Source organism: Eurytemora carolleeae, unplaced genomic scaffold, assembly GCF_000591075.1.
Source record: "Eurytemora carolleeae unplaced genomic scaffold, Eaff_2.0 scaffold921, whole genome shotgun sequence".
Taxonomy (NCBI): Eukaryota; Metazoa; Arthropoda; class Copepoda; order Calanoida; family Temoridae; genus Eurytemora; species Eurytemora carolleeae.
Window position 1 is genome coordinate 4591 of NW_019396834.1, and position 18482 is coordinate 23072.

The 18482-nt window shown below is 31.3% G+C and overlaps 1 protein-coding gene across 4 annotated transcripts in view; it reads left to right on the plus strand.

The window, feature by feature from the left end:
- The first annotated feature begins 3684 nt into the window (after positions 1-3684).
- The window catches only part of LOC111709201 (FK506-binding protein 5), a 25094-nt gene continuing 10296 nt past the window's right edge, over positions 3685-18482 (plus strand). The window contains exons 1-21 of one of the 4 annotated variants that reach the window (XM_023482814.1): positions 3685-3818; positions 4951-5017; positions 6991-7055; positions 7748-7792; positions 8535-8598; positions 9366-9440; positions 9624-9662; positions 9790-9835; positions 9918-10292; positions 10681-10826; positions 11001-11602; positions 12345-12409; positions 12979-13030; positions 14466-14553; positions 14622-14658; positions 14733-14777; positions 15229-15287; positions 15441-15500; positions 15755-15868; positions 16255-16294; positions 17896-17993. In XM_023482814.1, coding sequence (XP_023338582.1) covers positions 3778-3818; positions 4951-5017; positions 6991-7055; positions 7748-7792; positions 8535-8598; positions 9366-9440; positions 9624-9662; positions 9790-9835; positions 9918-10292; positions 10681-10826; positions 11001-11602; positions 12345-12409; positions 12979-13030; positions 14466-14553; positions 14622-14658; positions 14733-14777; positions 15229-15287; positions 15441-15500; positions 15755-15868; positions 16255-16294; positions 17896-17993 — 2223 coding nt within the window. In that variant the 5' untranslated portion in view covers positions 3685-3777. The remainder of the gene's footprint in view (positions 3819-4950; positions 5018-6990; positions 7056-7747; positions 7793-8534; positions 8599-9365; positions 9441-9623; positions 9663-9789; positions 9836-9917; positions 10293-10680; positions 10827-11000; positions 11603-12344; positions 12410-12978; positions 13031-14465; positions 14554-14621; positions 14659-14732; positions 14778-15228; positions 15288-15440; positions 15501-15754; positions 15869-16254; positions 16295-17895; positions 17994-18482) is intronic. The other 3 variants (XM_023482816.1, XM_023482815.1, XM_023482817.1) reach the window with 3 other exon arrangements.

Genomic DNA, 18482 nt, shown 5'->3' on the forward strand with positions numbered 1-18482 from the left:
GTTTTTTAGTCTGTAGTCATTAATTTTGACTCTTTTTGAGTCTTTTCAGTAAAAAATTTTTTTTTGTTCCTAATTATTCATTTTTTGTTCCTAAAATAGCTTGCCCCCCCCCTCACTTAAATCCTGTATCCGCCCCTGTGAATACAAGGTAAGTGCCCGTAATGCTCATGATAACGAAAAATTGAAATTTTTGTACAATGTGGTGTATGAATACGAAAATAAGGAAAAGATGTGAATTAGTTTTTGTAAAAAACAATACTTTCATAGCTGCAGTATTTTATTCATGAACAATAATCAAATTATTATTATTTTCATGGTTCAAAATTTTGGTTACTTTCATTGATAAAATTTGTCATGATGAATATGTTTTGAGAAAACGCTGAAAAGGCGCCACTCATGGACTGGGGGTGCGTGCGTCTCAGTCAATTACTGATGACATCTTTAGACATGTATATTGTATACATTTCTCTTGTTTTTCTGTCTGCTTGTTCCTTACCAGGGGCGGATACAGGGGGGGGGGCATTCGTCCCCCCTGAATTTGGAATTTTTTGTTCCTATTTTCAGAATAGCTTCTCAATAGCATGCTTAAGGGAAAGAAACCCTAGTGTAAAACAGGAAAAAATATCTGTCTTAATAAACTATAATTGCGTGAAAAGTTAAAAATCTAGTTTTTTAGTCTTTAGTCATTAATTTTGACTCTTTTTGAGTCTTTGAAGTCAAAAAAAATTTTCGCCTGCGCCGCGATTTTTTGTTCCTAATTATGAATTTTTTGTTCTTAAAAAATCTTGCCCCCCCCCTCACTTGAATCCTGTATCCGCCCCTGTTCCTTTATACCTATCTACTCCGGCGTATCTTAAATTTGTGTGCAAAAAAACCGGAGTGATTAATGTGATTCATTCATTTCCAGAAATTGTTTCACAAATTTGACGAAATAGTTCGAAATAACGAAATAAGTAGAAAAAACGAAAAAGCCGGAAAAACAAAACAAACAATAACCAAGATTTTCTTCAGAATCTTCGCGAAATAGCTTTATGTGCATCGATAATGCGAAATTATATCAACGTGCAATTATTACACAAAACTTTTTTTGCCATTGTTTCAATATAAATATCGCTAAAGATTTGTAATTTCTTTTGAAAACAGAATGATATCTAAAATGTATTATAATTACTTCAAATTAGGGTTTCCACGAAATGGCTAAATCTTTTGCGCAAAATTTGCGCTATTTTCGCGCAAATTTTTTTTTTGCGAACTTTTGCGCATGAAACGCAATGAGTTTAGCGCGGTTTTGCGCTATTTTTTTGCGCAATTTGCGCAAAACCGGAAATATTAACGAAATGACTTTTGCGAATGATTGCGCAAATTGTTGTTTTTTTTTTCGCGCAAAACTGATGCGCAAAGAAAGAAAAATTTTGCGTTTCGTTCCGCAAAAATTGCGCAAAAGTTTTGCGAATGGAAACCCTACTTCAAATTAAATTTCCTCAGAAGCATTTCTCAATAAAAGATAGAGAAAATTGACTTTCGTATGTCTTTAGAAAATCTTTGTGCAATTATATTATATGGTGGTATTATTTTCTTAATTTGCAAAATTTAATATAATTAAGTTGTCTACAATCCCAGCTTTGTTTAAAAATGCGCCCAAAATAAAAAACCATAATTATTGCCATGGTCGAGGGGTGAGGGGGCAAAAATGCTGAGTTGTGCCACTGACCCCCCCTGCCTGATGAAAAGTTTCTAAAGAGCCCCTTTAGGACGCGGAGATGCAGATCTTAAAAAAGAAACTCTAAGGCGTACTCGCAAGGAAAGGCCCCATACCACCGTGGATCATTTAAATCTATAAAAGTTTCTATGAAGGGGGTTTTCAGACCCCAATGAGTGCTGAAAGTCCCCCCCCCCAAAAAAAAAATATTGGAATTGGACAAATTCCTGAGTATGGCCCTGAATGAACATCTTTTACCCCTTTAACTTGTGACATATTTGTCCACAAGCACTGCATACGTATACAAAGGTTATTGTAAACAATACACTAATCCAGCGTACACATGTGCGTTCGTCAAATCCATCCAGGACCAGTTTCTCAGACTCACTCTTAGTCAGTCTTAGTCAGTCGGCGGTCCATACTCCTTACTCCTGAAACCTTAGTCGTGTCCTAGACAAGAGATTAGATAGTTCACATGATCATTGATCACATCTCATGCGCGGATTGACAACAAGACTCGGAACGGATTGAGCCGAGTGAAAACTAGAATTCATTAAATTCGGACTCATGTCCATGTACTAAAATAAAAAAGGGGGGAAGGGGGGGGCTTAAGCGTTCAGAAAAACAGCCTCAGAAGCATATTTAAGACAGACCTCTGCTTCGATTAATTGAATTTTCTTTAAATGGACTCTTCTTATTTGTTTCCCAAGTTTTCACAATCATCATTGATAGCGCTTGGTAAAAAATTGTTTATTATTATAATTATAAGCAAACCTAGTTCAGTTTCCCAGTATTCAAGGTATGCATTACGTACTTGAGTAGTGCAGGTTTATTATTGGTCGAGATGAGTACAGGAGCTTTTAAGTACATGAAGAGAGCGGTACAGGACATTTGACATTTGTTCACGGCTGCAATAGGTCTAGTATATTGCTAAGATATGACTATGAGTATTGAAGAGTATTCATTACTATTCTTTATTTTAGTTCTTATAGCTTTAAAAAATACAGATTGGTTTGTTTCGACAGTTTATAGCTGTTAAACCACTTTTATTAAAAATATTGAATAAATTATTTCCTTTATTGACTTGAGCTACCTTTTATTTTAGATTCTTTAATATTCAGATATGAGATATTTGAAAGGTTAGAGAACATGCATCTTGTTTATCTCAGCCAAAAAGTATCATATTTCAGATGCTACAGGAACTAAAATTCTAAACAAGTTTGCAAGATTTGGAATTCTTATTCATTCACATTTTCTTTTCTCATCCCAAAGGAAATTATTTTATGCCATTAACTGTCCCATTTTTATACCCCCCCCCCATTAAAAAAAAAAATTCAGTTAATCTTGAAGAAATAATCATGACCTGGATCCCCATCAGAACTAAATGAATCCATAGCACTCCTCACAAATCCCCCCCACCACCACCAACACTAAATACTAAACATTATTATTATATAAATCTTTTCATTGGATCTAAGCGATGAATAACAATATTAAATCAGTAGCAAAATCACAGGGTTTCGCAAAGATTAAATTATTTATTTATCAGAAATAATAGTATATGTGTTTTGATGAAAAAATAGACTCATTTAGAATTTTAAACTTCATAAAAATGATAAAATATTTGGTTGAGTTTTAGCAAAAACGTTTTAACAAAACCAAAATCAAATCAAAATCAGATGGTCCGGAAAACACTTGAACATACTAAAAGATCCCTGAAAGATAAAATTGAAGAAAACTTTAATCAAAGTGATTTAAATTTAAGATTTGAATTTAAGATTTATGAGAAAAAATGCGCACACATTGTGTAACAGTCCATGTACAAGCAATCTTATTTTCTTTGGTTAATATTCTAAGCTTATTTTTTCATGTTTAAGTAAAATTAATATACAATATGAGCTTTTAAATATAGAGTTGGTTTTTTCGCTATGTATTTGTTGAACAATTGCAGTTAAGGTTAACAATCTGAAATGATTGAATACTTTCTGATATAGTTTTTTAATTTCAGATTTGACAGCTTCTTATTCCAAGGGTAGAAAAATGCTCTAAGCGTAAAATAAGCAGGAGTCCAAAACAAAATGGCGTCTCAACCTGACAAGTGCGCATTTTGCGACAACCCGTAAGTGTTACATATAAATGCCATTTTAATGTTAAATTACTGTGAACAAATTATGGCCTTTGTTAGATCACTAAATTTGAGAACTTATTAGTCTTTATAAAAAAAACCGTCTTAATTCTCAATTTGTTGATGATCGGTTTCCTTAAATTTTAGTTAGTTTCCTTATATTTTTTATCCGTTTCCGCTTCTTTCAAAAACTGTTCTCAAAACGATCGCTTTCCGAAGTGTCTATTTTGGAAATCTCTTTACTTTCAAAACTTAACCATCTATTTCTAAATGATCGGTTTGTAATTTTTAAAACGGAAAACGATTGAAAAAATTGTTTTGAGAAAACCTAAAACGATTTTCAAATTAAAAACGGAAAACGAATAAAAAATAGTTGCGTTTTAAAACGAAAACCTAAAAAAATCGTTCAACGTTTCAAAACAAAAAAACTGGTTAAACTGAGAACTGAAAGAATAGATATTTAAACGAAAAACGATCGTTTTGAAACGGATCAAAAATATGACGAAACTATCCGAAAAGTCGAGGAAATCAATCAACTGCGATTTTAAAAGATTTAGAAAAAAGCGTAAACGGATAAAAAATATCGGATGAAATCGTGGAAATGAACCAGAAAGTTGGTAATTTCATCGTTTTTTTTTACCGTTTTCCGTGTTGTTCGGTTTCTATGTCACTTATTTAGTTTCCTACTTATTTTATCTTGTCACAAATTTATTTTAGACCCTGGAGTCATAAAGAAACAATTTGCCTCCCATTGGTTGGTTCTTTTTTGGATCGTTTTTGCCCTACATTTTCTTTCTGGATTCATGTTTGGAAGAGTGTAAGAAATTTTGACGCTGACAGAAGATATTTGCAGAAAGCGAACCGAAAACAAACATGTTAAAAGGATCGTTTTTGAAGCTTTAAACAATTTTTTTTCAGGATAAAAAGATTATAAGAACCTTTTAGTATAAATGGTTTCGAAATCCTGAAAGATTTAAAAAAAACGATCCAAAACAACATTTAATGTATTAAGCAAAGTGCACAAAAACTTCGCTATGGAGAAGCACTATGTCAGTCTTCCTAGATGTGAAAATAACAATGCATAGGATTCGATTCGATGGATTTTATTATTTTTTCTTTTTTTTAGGTGCACATCACGTAGCTGGCAATGTAATATCTGTCTGGTAACTGTTTGTTCAAATAAATGCGCTGAGGTATTTTTATTAAAACAAGGAAATCATGTAATTCGTAAATCACAGCAAACCAAAATGTGCAGGCTATCATCTTCCAGCAATTTGCCAATCACTCTTGTAAAACTAAAGTTAAAAACAAGCACTTTGCACTAGTGATTTATTCAGATAAAATAAAAAACCAAGGCGCGACACTTTAGTTATCCTACTAACCCTAAATCTAAAAATACTAAAGCCTTCTTATTGAGGTATTCGTATTTTTTAGGTATATTTACGTAAAAATTCGTATGCTCATCATTTTGGTGAAGAACTTGCGTAAATTTACGTATTTTTTACGCATTTATCATACCAAGCGATTTTTTTTAAGTGCTTAGGTTTTTCTAAGATGTATTTTTACGTTAGAGTATAAGTTTGATGCAAACCTTAAAAAATACGTATATTTTCGAAAATTTCATACCAAATGATTTTTAAAAAACTTAAGTTCTTATTTTGCGTATTTTTTTTTACTGAAAAAAGTGTATTTTTAAAGTTAAAAGTTTAATGCAAACCTTAAAAATACGTATATTTTCGTCAATTTCATACCAAGTAATTATTCCAAGTTTTTACGTTTTTAATTTTCAAAATTTTTATGTATTTTTCGGTTTTTTTCTTAACTTATAAAATTGTATTTTTTTAGAGTTGAAAAGTTTGATGCCAACTAATTTTTTTAAGTGTCACTGTATTCACGAAATCTCAATTGCACAAAAAATGGATTTTTAAGTTAGAATTTAAAAATATTTTATGATTTTTCAATGGAATTGTTGTGTATTAATTTTAATGCAAACATTTTGGTAATTACAATATTTCAAAATTTCTATTATTTTGGAGTAAATTGATGTTATCATTAGAATCAATGTCAGTAAATTCCCGATTTTTTGATAAACAGAAGTTCTACTTTGACAGTCTTAGAACAGGTTTAATGGTTAGTGTATGAAGTATAACAGAGTTTGAATACGTAATTGTTGAAGATACAGACAAAATGCTTATATAAATGTTGATTTAGATGGATGCAGATGAAGGAATGATGATGGTGTGAATTTGTGTAGAAGAATATTGGATTGGATTGAAATAATAGATATCTATGAAGGGATTTAACAAATTTGTGGAAATAGTTGTATAGATATGAAGGAAAAATGTGCATGCAAAATTATAGTCAGCTTCTTAACATTTGGGATTTAGGCCTTGAAAATGCTGAAAATGCCTTAAAAGTTCGTATTTTTACGTATAGGTAAAACCTATTAATTCCAAAAATTAAGAAATGTTAAGATTTTTCTAACCTAAATCTACGTATATGAAAAACCTGAAAGTTCCTGATTCATTGTTTTTAAAAAGTTTTTTTTACATACGTATTTTTTAGTTTGTCATATACATATTTTTACGGATATAAAATACGTATTTTAACCAAGGAAATGGTTACGAAAATACGTTTGGCTTATTTATGGAAAATACGTATTTTTAAGTATTCCAAACCTAAAAATACGTATACATACGATACGTATTTTTAGGTTTTCCTTTTAGCAGGGTACCCAATTTTTTTGTAATTGATTTAATATTTTATAGCTGTCTGTATCTCTTTAAATCGGTTTAATGTTGAAATTTGTTGGTCCGTCCTTTTAAATATTAATGATTTCGAAAGTTTTCTGACCATAAGGAAGCTAGGTTACATATTCGCCATCTCCAGACCAATCTAAGATTTACCGTTCAAATTTTTAGATTAGGATTTGAGACTACCATAACGTGTTAGCATTTATTTATTATATAATATATAGTATACTGCTACATTTTTTATATCATCTACGTACCACATTATCTGCATATTTATTAACTGCACTTTTCTAAGAATTTAAGACTTTTTTATTATGGCTCAATGCTGAACTTCGGATCAAATCCAAGATAATTCTTACAGTTTTAAGGATGACTCTTAATAAATTGCAATATTAAATAATACTTTTTTACAGCGAGTTCAGTTTGCGCACGAGTTCAATTGCCGCGGCTCTTTCAAGATGGACATGAAGAATAAAACGTAAGTTAAAATTCAAAATATCAAAATACAGGGTTACTCACAAACAGTTCTTAGGATGCAAAAATATGCGGATCCGGATCCAAGGGGCAAAATATCTATCAAACTGCATAAAAAAAACTTTATTGATGTACAAAACCCAAATCTTAATGTTTGTAAAAAGAGAGATTTTTGAGCTAGCATAAAAATAAGCGAAAAATGGAAGAAAAATAATTTGACAATTCTTTCTTAAAAAAAAAAATTCAGTTAATCTTGAAGAAATAATCATGACCTGGATCCCCATCAGAACTAAATGAATCCATAGCACTCCTCACAAATGATGAGACTGTAAAGTAAAATATGATAAAATTAAGCCTTCTCCTTGAATTTAGTTTTCTAATGGCTTATTTAATGCATAGAAAATAAAGTAACAAGTTTGCAGTCATGAATCATGAATATAAGGAAACAGAAATTAGAAATCCTCTCAAGTTTAATTCTGTATCACAAATATAAAAATGAATTGGTATATAAATCTTTAAATAAAAAATATTAGTTAAAAATCTTAATTCTAATCTGGGAAAAGACATTTGGAAGTAATTTTATTTACTGACTTTGTTCCTTGAAATTATTTACCTGATGCATACTAAGTTTAAATCAAATGTTAATAGGAAGTTCAAACTAAATTATCAATGAATTCTTTTTTAATTTTTTATTAGAAGTGAGACTAAGCAGGGGAAGGGACTATCTAAAGTAACCTGCAGGTAAACTAATATATTCTGTTAACTCATGTTTGATCACATTCTGGTCACATTTTGCCCCCCCCCCCCTTTTTTTTTAAATTGGAAACTGTTGATTACTATTTTTTTCCTTTTTTATCCACTCCAAATTTCACTTCACCCCCCCCCAGCCCCCACCCATCCCCCTTATTTTTGTTCTTGTTGGTTGATGAATCCTGAGATTTGTTGGTCTACATCTTATCTAGCTTACCTTAACTGTCAAATATGAATAATGTAGATGTAGACCTGAGAAGAAATTTATTTTAAGAATAAAATGTAATTATTTAAACAAGTAAACCTCAAAATGCCATAGTATGGACTTAGAAAGTATTTCATTTTATTGATCTGATTCTGTACTCAATGAAAAATATAAAAAAAAATTAAGAAATATTTTTATGGATTTGTACTCACTGAAAAATCAAAAATTTGTCTTACATTTTTATTGATCTGTACTTGATACAAGATGCAGGGGAGTATCTTTAAAGATTTGGGGAAATGAATGAAAAATTAACGTGAAGAGGCAAATTTTATTTATTTTCTCACCACATTTTTACCTCTCAATTATGCAAAAAAAATTATTCTCGGTCCGCGCAAACTGAAAAAAAAATGATTTTCATTATGAAGGGGTAGGGGGTTATTTTTCAATAAAATATACACTCCTATAATATAAATGCCATTTACTTGAAAGCAGCCAACATATTATTTAACATTATTTTTATTTTTAAAGATTTTTCGGAATGGGCACATGTAGGAAGGGAGACCAATGTGTTTTCCTCCATGCTAAAGACAAGGTAAATTAAAATAAGATCCCTCCAATAGTTTCATAATTATTATTGACCCCTCCTCCCCATCCTAACATTTTTAGGCATCTTGCGTCATTATATTCTTCCAGTTCAGGCTAGGTTAAGAAATACAAATTGTCATGCGAGGTTGCGACCAAAATATCAGGGGGGGGGGGTTGAAGGCAACTATTAACTTACTAATTACCAAGGAGTAAGATATACGAGCTGGAAACTTTATTGCTGGAAATTCATACTCCTGATACCTTAATCTCGATATCCACAGTAGGCACTTCAGGTTACACAACTACACTACGGGATATCAAATAGAGATTTAATATGCAGCTTAAAAAAGGCTATTCACAATACAAGAATTCCCAGCTCTGAGGAGAGTGCAGAAGGTTTTAAATACACTACTGTGACATTTTAGGACTAATTTCGTTTTCGTTTTCAACGATTCTAGCTGTACTTTGCTGATACTTACACTGCCACAGTAAATTTCTCCCCCCCCCTTCCATCCCTCTGGTCCTATTACTTCGCTGTAGTAAACACGAATTAAGCGAATTTTGTTTTGAACTTGACATAAGCTGAATTGTTGAACTTGACATAAGCTGAATTGTTGAACTTGACATAAGCTGAATTGTTGAACTTGACATAAGCTGGCGAATGGAGTAATATCCTTTTTATCAGAATTGTTGAGCATTTCTCCATACATAAGAAAAGGATTTTGATTAATTAAAAAATCGCATTAATATTATCACTCAATGCTATTTTTGCAGTTTGTTTGCGAATATTATCTGGATGGCTTTTGCAAATTCGGGAAAAAGTGCACAAATCTGCATCCAGGAGAAAAGGTAATTAAGTCCCTAGAGTCTGTGATATGTGAGATGAGATCTGTACGTTAGAAAGAATATTGGAAACCTGATTTAGAAGATTTGATCTTCCTATAATATTCTATTTAAATAGAAATATTATTTTACATGCAATCATAATTTTGTTTCCATATCTCTCTTTAATCGAAAACTTTTATTTTTCAGGATAGTGTCCAGGGTTCACCCAGACCTGGAAAAATTAAGGTTAGCATTATTTTTATTTTAAAAATTGAGGAACACGGTTGGTATGTTCAGGACATCTTTCTGGATTAAGAAAATTCAGGCCTGAAGTGTCAATATTCTGAATTATTTTAATAGTTTTATAATTAAGAATGTTGTGCAGGGAGAGACTCCAATCTGTATCCAGTTTCAAAAAGGTATACATATACTTTATTATAAATAGATTTTTGTTAGTTTCAAACTTCCAAAACATGCCTGTGAAATAATTTGTTTGTTAAGGAGAGTGTAAATATGGAAACAAATGCAATTACAGACACTTTTTCCCTTCTGAGTCGATGCCCCCACGTTTGCATAAGAAAACCCTACTTGAACCCGCTACTAAACCCGCTGGTCAATCTCCTAAGTCCCCTATCCGACCTGCCAAACCTCATGTGAAAAAGAAGCCTGAAGTGGAGGAGGTCAAGTATGTGGCAATTTGTAAGTTCTTCAACAGAGGCGCATGCGCGTATGGTGACAAGTGCAACAAGGCGCACGAGAAGCTGCCGTTGTATAAGAAGGATTTAACCACGGAGATGATCATGAAGAAGGTTGTAACGGTGGTAGAAGAGAAGGGGGATACAGATGCTAAATGCAAATCAGATTCTCAATCATCTGGTAAGACATCATTACTTATTTATGAGTTTATCCAGAGATTTTGTGTCATGCGATAAGACTTAACTTTGTGGCAGTTAATATTGGGTAAGATACTCTTTGTGGTATATTTTATAGATTAAATTTAGATTGACCACTGACTTCATAGTTACATAGTTACATAGTTGGAAGACAACATTAGAATTTGAACTGTTTTTTTGGGGGTTTCAATAACAGATGTATATATTGTATAGACCACTTTGTATTATTTTTATTGTTTATTTTTCCAAATATACATTTCCAAACGTCAATGTTTTAGGATACAGTAAGTTATGGTCTAAATTATGGGGAAAAAGTTTGTCCTTTTTGAGAAAATTACTGTAAGACAGTGGGAGAGTACATTTTTGTTCAGATGAGTATGAAGGTTACTACGAGGATGAAGAGGATTATGAGCAAGGACAGGATGAAGATGAGAAGGATGAGGTGGAGGAAGATGAGATATTTATGTCGGATTCTGAATATTCTGACGAGGGGAGTGATGAAGGAATTTCGAACAAGGTAGTGAATTTTTTCCCCTTCCTCAAGCCAAGCAAACTTTTTAAACGAAAATTGAAAATACAAAATAATTGAACAGTGACCGGCTGTTACAAGCTTTATAATGTACTTTAATTTAATCTGTTATTTTATGATAGCTTTTTATTCTGAAATATTTTAAAATATGTCTATTTTTAGAATTCCGGAAATGTGTCACAGACTTTTATAAGTCAAGATCAGCAGTTATCAAACATTAAGATACCAGTTTCAACTTTTAATAACACAGCTTCGATACCTGCAATTAAGAAGAACCCTCCTGCATCACCTGTTATTAATAAGAACTCTCCTGTAGCTCCTGTAATCATAAAGAACCCTGTTGTACCTCCTGTAATCATAAAGACCCCTGCTGTATCGTCTGTAATCACTAAAAATCCCCCAAACCCTGTAATCAAAAAGAACCACACCAAAGAAACGTACAATATTCCAACCCCGCCGGTAAAATCTCCGAAAACGAATTCCAAAAATAATAATTCCTCCGCTAACTTGGACTCAAACCGGAACCCTAAACCGAGCAAGCTGAATATAAATCATCTTAATCCATTTGAGGTTCTGAAACCCGAGTCGGAGGATTCAGAAGAATCTGATTCCGACCTTGAGGATAAGAATGATTTAAAGGGCAAGGGTTCTTTTGTAAATGATGAAGGTTCCCATAAAGCTAACAATGTTTGCAAAAGGGAAAAGAAAGAAAAGCTGAAATTGCAGAAAATGATGACCACCAAGATCATAGTTGATAATCTAAGGTAAAGCCTTGATTTTGAATTGAAATTGAATTTCCATTCATTGAATTTTCGTCTGGGAATATTTAGCTTAGAAAAGTGAAGTATCGTTAATCTTGAAAGCTTGAGCTCAATGTCCATGTCCAATAAAGACAGTTTTGAATTTTTGGATAATTGCTTGATCCTTCAATTAAAGCCATTCATGCAGTGGTCTATTATTTTGTATTCAGAAACTAAGTTTAAGAAATTTTAAACTATTTTAAAATCTTCATATCAACTAATTTTCAGCCAATCTTAAATCTTAAAGGGAGTCCCCATGGGTCGGAATTATTCGATGCAATATCGAGAAACTATCGCATGTAAAAAATATCCGGTTTAATAGTAAATCTTGTGGATTATTTAAGATTATTGTTTTCGGGTAAAATATAACCGGTTTTATAGTAAATCTTGTGGATTATTTAAGATTATTGTTTTCGGGTAAAATATAACCGGTTTATAGTAAATCTTGTGGATTATTTAAGATTATTGTTTCCGGGTAAAATATAACCGGTTTTATAGTAAATCTTGTGGATTATTTAAGATTATTGTTTTCGGGTAAAATATAACCGGTTTTATAGTAAATCTTGTGGTTTATATAAGATTATTGTTTCCGGGTAAAAGATAACCGGTTTTAAAGTAAATCTTGTGGTTTATATAAGATTATTGTTTTCGGGTAAAAGCTAACCGGTTTTATAGTAAATCTTGTGGTTTATAAGTTTTTGTTTAGATATGAGGGGAACCATCAGTTTGAGAAGAAAGAATTTAAAAATTCCATTAAGCTTTATACTCAGGGTAAGTAAACTAGAAAAAATAATAATTTTCTTAATTCAGAGAAACTTGTTATTTGATTTGATATGCGTTGTTATATATAGATATTGTTGTCCATTATAAAAACAAGCATTACGTCAGAAATTTCGGAAATGAGAAACAAGCTGAATTCCCAACTTTCATGGCTATTAATTTTCCTTAAAGAAAAGTCTTGCAAGCTTTGTTTAAAATTATGGTTCACGAATTTCTTAAATAAAAAGTATTTGTAATACTAAAAAGAGATTTTTATTCGAAAAAGATATTACTATAATTTATCCAGTAATACCCTGAAAATTCGGAAAGAGTAAGACGGTTTTTAGATTGATTACTTTTAATACTCCAATAATGAGCATTAGACTCAGCAATTGATCATTGCAAACAAAACCATTTCACTTAAATAGTTCTTTGATAAGTATTACGTAAAAATATTTACTTTGTATAAACATTAAATTAGTATTGGCTGTAATCATGTCTTCCTATTCCATTGTTTGCTGGTTATCACTATATGCATTCATTAAAACAGAATTAAATCAATTATTTTTTATTTTTTTAAGCGATTGCAAAATGTGGTCCCAACAATCCAGATCCTAAACTTTACAATAATAGGTAAATTACAGTCATAATCAGAAAGACCCGGAATTAATTGACAGTTAATCAAGGCGACTTCATATATACAGGTGGTCCCACATAATAATAGATCCTCAATCGGTCTAAATTGCGATTTCCGGGACTAATCAGAAAATTTAAGAAGAATGAATCATTTTGAAAAATTTAATAAGGCTAATATAAGAATTTTCTTGCGAAAAATACTAGTTTTTTCGAGTGCTATGGCTGTATTTTGGCGTTAAAGCTTGGAGATAATCTAATATGATATGGGACGCTCTGTATATATATTTATAGAAATGGCAGGACTAGGTCTACTGAGTGGTTATAGTTTCATGAATTATATTTGTAAAATTTGGTTGAAAGTTGTCTGATGAATTGTAATTTAATTCCGAGTCTTGCTGATTAGCACTTAATATTAAACTAAATTGGGAAACCAGCTTTTCCTATAAACTAAATTTACTTTTTATAAGGCAACCCACTCAACTTAGACATCCAAACAAACAGACAGAAAGACAGAGATTACTACTTAATGTATTTATAGATAAATTAAGTTGTGCTGAAATCTTTATTGTAATAATTATTGCACAAGACTTAAAGGGAAGGGACTGTAAAGGAAAAATGAAAGGGGGTATAGGCTGAAACCTGAGAATCTCAAGCGTCGAACGATACATACAAGACATCAATCTGATGTTCCTGTCTCGAGAAATTGATTTAAAACTGTGTCAAAATCAACGAAAATCTATATATGAAATTTTGTATTTGTATAAAAGTAGTAGGTTTAAATAGATCATATCCAGCAAATACGCAAACAATCTGAAAACAATTGTATCCCACAGTATAATTTTGTTAATTTTTAAAAATTTTAATAGATATAATTGATAATTGATTGATACAGACGGAAATCACGTGACCAGTATACTGCACTGCCATTGGCTTAAGTTCTGCTGACGTAGCACGGACTATTAGGACTTTACGTAATATTATTATCAATTATATCTATAAAAATGCAAAATGCAAATAAAATAATTATAACAGGAGAAAACCTGAGATTCTCGGTTTCTGTGGGATATTGTCGTTATCAGATTGGTTTCGTAATTGTGGAATATGATCTTTTTAATACTACAACTTTTATACAAAATTCTCGAGACAGAAACATCAGATAGATATCTTATATGTATCGTTCCTACGCCTAAGATTATCAGAATTCATCCTATTCCCCCTTTCATTTTTTCTTTACAGTCTCTTTAATAATTGAAATTTATGTTTTATCAAACNGAGGGAGGGGGTCTGAAAAGTGATTTCTTGTATCTGGATCCTCCAGGGGCACTAGAAATAAGATTACCTGGATTATGGAGGTTAAAAATGGTTAAATGGTTTACACAATTTTCAAAGTGTGGATCCGAATTCTAATAGTTAATTATTTTTTATTTGTTAGAGCTGCTGCATTCATGCAGGATGAAAACTTCCGCTGTGCGTACAATGACGCACTCAAATGCGTAGATTTTGATAAAAATAATGAAAAGGTAAACGGTTTTAACTAAGATTTTCCTTATTTTATTTCTTTCATTTTTCATCACTTTGTATTTTAAAGGCCCTGGTTCGGATTATCAAATGCTGCGTTGTTTTAGGTAAATTAAAAAAAAATAAAATTTTAACTAATGAGCACTTGCAACATTTTCATCTTTAATTTGATTGGTTTCAGGCTTTGTAGAAGAAGGACTAGCATATCTGGCAAGAACCCGTCTAGGAACATCAAATGGTCAATTAGAGAAGTTTGAAACCCAATTTTATCCTCAAATAATTCAATATTATTCTAACGTTTGTTAAGTTAGATTCATGGCTTCAATGGCTTCAGCATAATGGTGAAACTAACCAGAGCGGGGAATTTTTGCATTGAATACTCATAATTTTGATAGCTTAATCTCGATATCAAGTGCGGGCACTTAAAATTTGAGGATCGATGTCTTCATTTCAGTTATTCCTCGATCTATGGTTCGATTATCATGGGGGATATCATATAAAGATTAAATAATTGCAGATTAAGAAAAAGTCAAGCAGTGATCTCGATTCTTGATACCCACAATACAAGAGTTTACATAGGAAACGATAAAATGTTAACATAAAGTATGAAATTTCAATTATTTATTTGCACTGCTTCCTTAGTAGTATCTTTAATTGACCAGTGTGTGTCCTCTCAGATCCAAAAGAAGTTGCCGGATATCAGAAAAAAATGCAAACAATCTCTAAATATCGCCAGGTATAATATTTTACGCAAGTCTTAAGGAAAATTTAAGTTAATTCTTTATTATTTCTGTATTTGAAATGCAGTACACGAAATCAACTATACCAAAATATACCCTTCAAATGTAACAGATCCCTTACTATATCTAAATATATTTTGTATATTAAGGAATTCCTAAGATTGGCTGAAGCAGATGAATATGATTCAGCTGAAGTTTATGCGGATAAGGAACATTTTTAATTCATAAATAAAGCACAATTGACATACCTTATTTCAATACTGACGATTAGGCATAATATTTTTTGAGTTTTAATAATAAATATCTTTACCCCCCTACCCCTCCCCACATAATATATGCTTCATCAAAATTCTCTAAATATCAATCATGAGATTTAGGCTAAAAAATCTATGTTAATCGAGGACTGAAAATTTAAAATCAAAAGCAAACCTCTTTTTGACGAATAAGAAAATGGTTTGGCTAGGCCCTGAAGATCTGCTATCAGAGCGCTGAGTTCCGGGTGTACAAGGCCGCTATGCTCGCCTTACAGAAGAAGACTGCTAGTGCTCTAGAAGAACTCAAGAAACTGGATACTAAGGAACAATTCATTGGAATTCATGAGCTACAGATCTAAAATTTGATCTAACCCACATTTCTTTCCTTTTTGTCCACTTTCAGCGTGTCAAAAAAAGGAAAAAATTTAATTTTAGAGGGAGGGCAATACATTTTCTGGGATGAGCTCTGCAGCCATCTAGATTCAAGATGTGTATTTTGGTTTATAAAGAAAGAATCTCATAATAAAGTCCAGATATTATTGAAAACGTCGGGAAAACTGTTTAAAAAGTTTTTAAGGTAAAATATGTTGTGTTAAATTCAAAGGTTAAAGTAACGAATAAATGGGAAGTAGTTCGGCCCGGGTCGCCTGACCTAAAAAGTAAATTAAAAAGCACTAAGGTTTCTTTTTTTCAATAAGTTGATTCTTAGGATTCTTCTATAAAAACTTGCTGGTTCTATTTTGCGCAAGGTAAGGAAAAAAATTTAATTTAAATTAAGATTTTAACCGATTAATGTTTCCTCTGCATAGATCTAATTATCGCTTCCTCAGGATCTAATTGATGCTTCTTCTAGATCTAATTATGGCTTCTTCTAGATCTAATTAATATTTTCTCTAGATCTAATTAATGTCTCCTCTAGATCTAATTAATGTTTACTTTAGATCTAATTAATGTTTATTCTTGAACCTAGATCTAATTATTCTCTAGATCTAATCAATGTTTCCTCTAGATTTATTTAATGTTTACTCTAGATCTAATTAATATTTCCTCTAGATCTAATTAATGTTTCCTCTAGATCTAATTAATGTTTCCTCTAGATCTCATAAATAGTTTCTCTAGTAGATCTAATTAATGTTTACTTTAGATCTAATTAATGTTTATTCTAGAATCTAGATATAATTATTCTTTAGATCTAATCAATGTTTCCTATAGATCTATTTAACGTTTCATCTAGATCTAAATAATGTTTCCTAAAGATATAATTAATGTTTACTCTAGATCTAATAAATATTTTCTCTAGATCTAATTTCAATGTTCTCTAGATCTAATTTCAATGTTCTCTCTAGATATAATTAATGTTTACTATAGATCTAATTAATGTTTCTCTAGATCTAATAAATTGTTCATCTAGTCTCTAAATATAACAAATGGTTCCTCTAGATCTAATTAATTTTTCCATTAGATCTAATTTTTCCTCTAGATCTAATTAATTTTTACTCTACATCTAATTAATTTTTACTCTAGATCTAATTTATATTTCCTCTAGATCTATTAATGTTTCCAATAATTAATGTTTGCCCTAGATCTAATTAATGTTTGCTCTAGATCTAATTAATGTTTCCTCTAGATCTAATGAATGTATTTTCTAAATCTATTTAATTTAAAAACCTGAAATACAAAATTTCAGACTTCTGTGACCTCTGGTCACTGAGTTATGTTCTCCTAAAGTTACGGCCTCGAGGCAACCTTCTGCCCGACCCCGCATCCTTTATTTGGCCAGAAATATTCTAAAGGAAACTAATGTTTTACTAGTTTACATAGTATATGATCAAAATTGTATTTTTATTTTTAGCTTCTATTTTTTTTACGAGTCCATCCTCTAATATTCGCATAACTTTTCTTTATAGATTCACTGTACACTGCGTTTCAATTTTTGTTTTTTAATGTTTAAAGGGAAAAGAAAAAATGTTTAAAAAAGGTTTTACAAAAAGTTGACTCCTTTTGATTTAAAGCACAATCACAATAATTAAACATCGAAATAATATTTTGCAAAATATACGCAAAAAACTGGAAAATATGTAAAACAACTAGTTAAAAATCGCTTTGAAATTATCTTGATATCTTAATTAACAGTTCTGTGCAATTCGAGTATGCAAGGTCGAGCCGAAAATTGCCTTGAGACCGGACCTTTAGGAGGAGATAACGAAATAACCAGAGGTTTTGGATTCAATCATTTAATGTTATCTCACAAAAGGCAATATTTCAAGAAATTAGAAAATTCATGACAGATTTTCATGATGTCCAAAAAAAGGCTGAATTCACAAAGAATAACCATAATTATTTCCTTCAGGTCTAATTAACTTTTATGAAAATGATCTAAACCGTGCTCTATCTGGGTTTGGTGAAGCTAAGCGTGAGCTGAAGCAAGCTGAGAACTGGCATGAAAAGGTAAATCTTCATTGACTATTGAGATGGAAAGCTTTTTCATTTTAGACAAGATTTAAGGCACACCAGTTTGCATTTGCCTGAAATTCCAAAATCCTTAAACGTTTTTGGCCGCAGAGATTGAAGTTCTAGGCACCTAGACCCAGAAATTGTTTTAAAGCAAACCAAAATATCGTCTTAACAAAATCTAATTCAGAATTATGTAACTTTGGGAAAATGTCTTATCGAGCATTTGAAGTTTGAGTATCTAGTTGTAACCTAAATTCACTTTGTATCTATAAAAAAAGCTTTATATACAAACTAAACTTCATGGTGGCCAAAATGTACGGATTGTACGGATTTTTTATTTTGTAACCCTAAAATTGTACGGATTGTACGGATTTTTTTTCTTCAAATTGTACGGATTGTACGGATTTTTATCCTGGAAATACACCGTTTTTGTTTTAATTTTCACTCATTTCAGCAAGTTTTTCATGAAAATTTCAAAAAAAA